Here is a 5,198-nt window from a genome sequence, read left to right as displayed (position 1 = left end):
TGCTACCTTCTGACTTTTTATTGACCTACAGAAAAGTTAAACCTTTTGTACTGTAAGTATGGTTAGAATTACTTTATTCAAAGACCAAGGTAAGGTAAATCTTTGGTGTGGTGTTTTTTTTTTAAATTATGGAACCGCTTCTCCGACTATCTTTAAAACTACCTCGTTTACTAATATTTTTAGATTTTATAAACAGAATATTAGAAAAATGGATTTCGAAATGTTAAAGCAAATCATATCTTACCTACATTTGGAGAATGCTAAGAGTACTCTTACCTCAAAGGAAATGTATTCGCTTTCTCTTGAAAGACTTTGATCAAAACCAAGGTCTACTACTTCGAAATCATCAGTCAAATCAAGTTTAATGTTTCTTCGCCATGTCTCGTTATCCCGTCACTCAGTTTTACATGCAGGAGATTTTCTATGTTCGTGGCTCGAAACTTTGGGTATGATACCGAAGCTTAAACTTCTACATTTGGATATACTCACAGTCCAAAAGGTTCACAATTATCTTTTTTGGACGTTTCTGTCGTAATTCATACAGAAGTATTTAAAATGATAAAGAAGAGACTTATTTTTCTGGAGTCTTGATTACTTGAAGATGTTCATTGATAAAGTTTTCATCAGTGAACTGGATTTAGATTGTCTTCAAATTAATGATGGGAATTTCAAGGGAATTCTTAACACTCTGGTGACAATGGAAAACTGTCAAATCATCTTTACCGGAAAGCAGAAGTTGTTTTTTATGCTTACCATCGATGATTTGAAGCTAATTGTGGAGAAAGATGTCAAGGTTACATTTCTTGACAGTTCTTTTTTAGATACTGGGAAAGAACTTCATGTTAATCGCAGCTATTAAAATTAGCTGAAGTCCTCAAAACAATGAGACATGTTACTGACTTTTGTCTTGGTGAAGAATTTGACGGTCGCATACTGCCAATGGATTTATTGGCCGATTTACCGTTTCAAGAAGTAAGGAGTTTGAGCTTTAGCATGCAAGGAGAAGAAAATATTCGGCGTACCGTCGAGACACTTTCAATCATCATGTCTCTAAAGAAGTTTAATATGCAACCAGACGGTTATTTGGGCGTGTACCAGTAAAAGAGTTGAACTTGATTGCTCTAGATTTGAGAAAAGACAACTTGGATGAATTTAGCCTGATTCTGCAGGAAATGGAGATCGAAGAAATTGTTTGTAATGACGAGGAACTTGAGCATTTGGAAATAACGATCAAGAGTTTTGGGCTAGGTGGTCTTTATAAAACTATTTAAGAAATTTTTTTCTTCATTTTCCTACTTTAAGATAAACAAACTTGGCTTTTTCAGAACTTTGTTGGCTTTGTGCTCATACCTTTTGTATATTTTCAACTTGTATATATACGCTCTTCCCGCCCTTCGATCATTTTCGAGAAGACATTTCAAGATAATATTTAAAAACCTTTTTTGTCTTTGTCATTTTTATCATTCTTTTTGTGCATGGGCGAGTGGGTGCCTGGGTAAAAAATCTGCGTCGGTGCGTGGGGTTTTTTCCTGCGTGGGAACGGTGGTAAAATTAATTTCTGCGTGGGTCGAAAGATGCATTTTTTTTTGCATGGGTCAATTTTCTGCGTAGAAATTTTTTAATCATTGTTTGTCCCTTGGTATTTATTTATGGGGTTCGTGTACTTTTGTCGGAAATCCCTTGCAACCTTGCGATCCAGGCCATATCAGGCCCGGGGGGGGGCATTGGGTTTGCGGACTGACGGTATGTGCGGGCCAAAAATTGGCTTTTAAAATTGCACCCTTACAGTACAGCAAAAATCAGTGAAAATCATACCCTTACAGTGCATTTCCCCCCAAATTTTCGATCCCTTTCGTGCAAAAAATGGTCAAATTCTAGCATTTTTGGTCAAAATATCTAGATTTTTCAAGAATTTTCTAAAATTTCTACCCTTACAGTGCATCTCCAGTTTTTCCGACCTTTACAGTGCATTTTAAGCATACTGGAAAAGTTGCCCTTAGGACCCGCACATACCCGTCGGTCCTTTTGTCCAGCTGCCCCCCCCCCGGGTATCAAATGAAGAGCCAATTGTAAAGGGAGACGCCTTTTGCTCTCCTTTTATATTATTTAACCTAGGGGTAGTTTCAAAATCACACACAATATTAATTCCCGCAACAAAATTTACCAACGCACCTGCGTAATTTAACAAACTTTGTTAATTGGCAAGCAAAGCAAACTTCCACAACAGTAAATCTTTCCTCGTAATAAACTGCAAGCGGAAGAGAACATATCCAGCATTTTGAAACATTTTCTTATTAATTTTCAGAGAATTGAAAAATAATAGAAAAAATATTTATCATTATGGGACGATCATCGAAAGACAAACGAGATGTGTATTACAGACTAGCCAAAGAAGGCGGATGGAGGGCGCGAAGTGCCTTCAAATTATTACAGATCAATGAAGAATTTGACTTATTTACGGGCGTTAAAAGAGTTGTTGATTTATGTGCCGCCCCCGGTAGTTGGAGCCAAGTCCTTTCACGAAAATTGATTGAAGAACGAAAAGAGGAAAGCGAAGAAGCAAATGATGCGAAGATTGTAGCGGTGGACTTACAAGCTATGGCTCCTCTGCCAGGTGTCATTCAATTACAAGGTGATATTACCAAGGTATGTCAATCTTTATCATTGGATTTTACAAGTCTTTGTAATTGGATTAATTTGCACGTTTTTTCGCTAATTGAGAATCTAAAATTTTCACGGGCCAAGTCGGCCTCGTTTTCATCCAATTTCTTTTATTTTCGTTGGGGTTTTGCGGATTTTATATTTTTCGCGAGGACTAAAGTTGCCAAAATTCACGAAAATCGCGAAATTTAATCCACGTAAGATAGCTTCCTCGGAGTACATTCTTTGAAAATACAACTTGATTATAATGATATGTTTGTAGCAGTAGACAATGTTTCTTTTTCAATCAAGTTTGCTTAATTATTTTTCCTTTCGAAAATTAGAAACGAGGAAGTAACTTGGAATGAAATAAGTCATGAAATATTTCACAAGTTTTGGCATTTGCGTATATTGTGTGCTCTTTTTAATATCATCGCCTTCCTTTTCATGAAGAAAAGAAATGTAAAAGAATTGTTGCAAAAGCAAGCAAGGGATCGATCACTGTTAGCTTCTTCCTGATCATCATTATCTACTTTGTCAACTTTTAAAATTCAAGCTGTCAGTCTGTTCCTCTAAATAATCCTGCATTTTAACACGCATGCGTAATTTGTCGTTCTTTTAAAACACATGTAGTTAATTCCCGTGATAAACGAAGGGGAATGAATCGCTAGGGGTGGTACAGTCACAGTGAAATTTGTCGTTCTTTTTGTCTTTTTTTAGTAATGCAGGATTCTGTAGATAAACACAGATTCATTTATCATCTGAAGTAGACACAGGATGGAAGTTTGATTATGTTTATTCAGGAGTGGCTTATTAAGGGGTCGTTACTGTTTATGTTATTAGGGCTCCATCTTCCCAAACAATCCAAAGAATCTACAATAGAAAATATGAATAAGACCTAGTTTAGTTATTTTACTGTTGAAAAATCTACAAATTCAAAATTTTGATTTTTAGGTATCAACAGCAAATGAGATTATTAAACACTTCGAAGGAGAACCTGCTGATTTAGTAGTATGCGATGGAGCGCCTGACGTCACTGGTCTTCACGACATAGACGAGTATATTCAAGGACAATTATTATTGGCTGCTTTCAACATTACGTCACACGTTTTGAAAAAGGGTGGGAATTTTGTAGCTAAGATTTTCCGTGGAAAAGACGTGGACTTGTTATATTCTCAGTTGAAATTATTTTTCCCTGAAGTGACAGTTTGTAAACCAAGAAGTAGTCGTAATTCTTCCATAGAATCTTTTGTTGTTTGTTTAAATTATTCGCCACCTGATGGTTACACACCCACCATGGCTAACCCGCTGTTGAACCAAGATCTTGATTACTCGAGGTAAGTTTCGCAAACTAGGAATAACGCGTGGATAATAGGTTTCTCAATTATGAATCTCGATAAGATTTTCTCAGAGAAAAACTTCCAAATCGAAAGTTAAAAAGTGACAAATGATTTATACAAAAGGAGCGAAATATCGAGAAATAAAGAATCAACTTACTTGAGTAAAGTAACTTCAGTTTCTTTATACCCCGATATTTTGCTCGAATTTTTTCTAATTTATTTCACTGTATACAGAATGAGCTATTAGGTACTTGTGATACACTCTTCTAGCTTTAGATGAACAAAATATTATTTGATTTGTTTTCTTTTCCAGTTTACAAGGTATTAACCGAGTTGTAACTCCTTTCATGGCATGTGGTGATTTGAATTCATACGATTCCGATATGACTTATCCTCTGCAACTTGAAGGCGAAAAAGAATACCAACAACTTCCTCCGACCCAGGCCCCAATAAAACCACCCTATCAAACCGCGTGTGATATGAAGAAAAAGAACTTGTTACAAAACGAACAATCAAATGTTAAAGAAAGTAGTAAGGACATAGTGGATGATGAAAAAGCTGTAAGCGAAGGGTAGACGTTATTAGTTTTAGGTTCTGAAACAGGGGGTCATGTAGTTACTGCAAGACAGCACCACCCTTTTTAGTTGCCACCTATTTCTAGTAACTGCTTTTCACTTAAAAATATTTGCTGAAGCACCCTTTGCGAGCCTTTTTCCTTAAATTTGGTCCAAATCAAAAAATTTCAGAAAAATCGTATGAGAAATAAAGAAAATTTTGAAATTTCGAAATTGTTTGGAACTTTTTCTCAAATTACCATTTTTAGGGAGTTCCTAGTAATTTAGCAGTGACTATGCTAAAATTCATCAGACACTTATGACAATGTTCAAAACCCACAGTAAGAAATGTTAGTGTCAAATAGTAATTGAATGACCCCCCTTTCTGAAATCGTTTAGCACTTTTATTTCACTAAGACGCTTTACACATTTTTATAAACTTAGTGATAAATTTTGTGACCTGATTATTTCTTTCTGGTTCAAATATGCTCAATTATATTTTTACGTTATCTTTGTGTGATATTTTGGACTTGTTGATGGCGCATTTGCTCACTTTTTGACTTTTTTTAATTCAATTTTTTTTTTTAATTTTAGAGCTAAAATTATTTTAAGATGCTTTAAAAACTCTCGAATTAGTCGTCTCTGGTTTCGTCTCTTGATGATT

General features: G+C 35.4%; 1 protein-coding gene across 1 annotated transcript; it reads left to right on the top strand.

The window, feature by feature from the left end:
- The first annotated feature begins 2,284 nt into the window (after window positions 1-2,284).
- LOC136818221 (tRNA (cytidine(32)/guanosine(34)-2'-O)-methyltransferase-like) lies at window positions 2,285-5,169 on the top strand. The gene is made up of 3 exons (XM_067074587.1): window positions 2,285-2,646; window positions 3,595-3,977; window positions 4,294-5,169. The coding sequence occupies exons 1-3, from the start codon at window positions 2,341-2,343 to the stop codon at window positions 4,553-4,555; spliced, it is 951 nt and encodes a 316-aa protein (XP_066930688.1). The 5' UTR covers window positions 2,285-2,340; the 3' UTR covers window positions 4,556-5,169.
- The last annotated feature ends 29 nt before the right edge of the window (window positions 5,170-5,198 follow it).

This window comes from Clytia hemisphaerica, unplaced genomic scaffold (genome assembly GCF_902728285.1).
Source record: "Clytia hemisphaerica strain Z4C2 unplaced genomic scaffold, Clytia hemisphaerica genome assembly, whole genome shotgun sequence".
NCBI classification, from domain to species: Eukaryota; Metazoa; Cnidaria; class Hydrozoa; order Leptothecata; family Clytiidae; genus Clytia; species Clytia hemisphaerica.
Note: the sequence above shows the minus strand (reverse complement) of the source record. Positions and strands in the feature narration are given on the sequence as shown.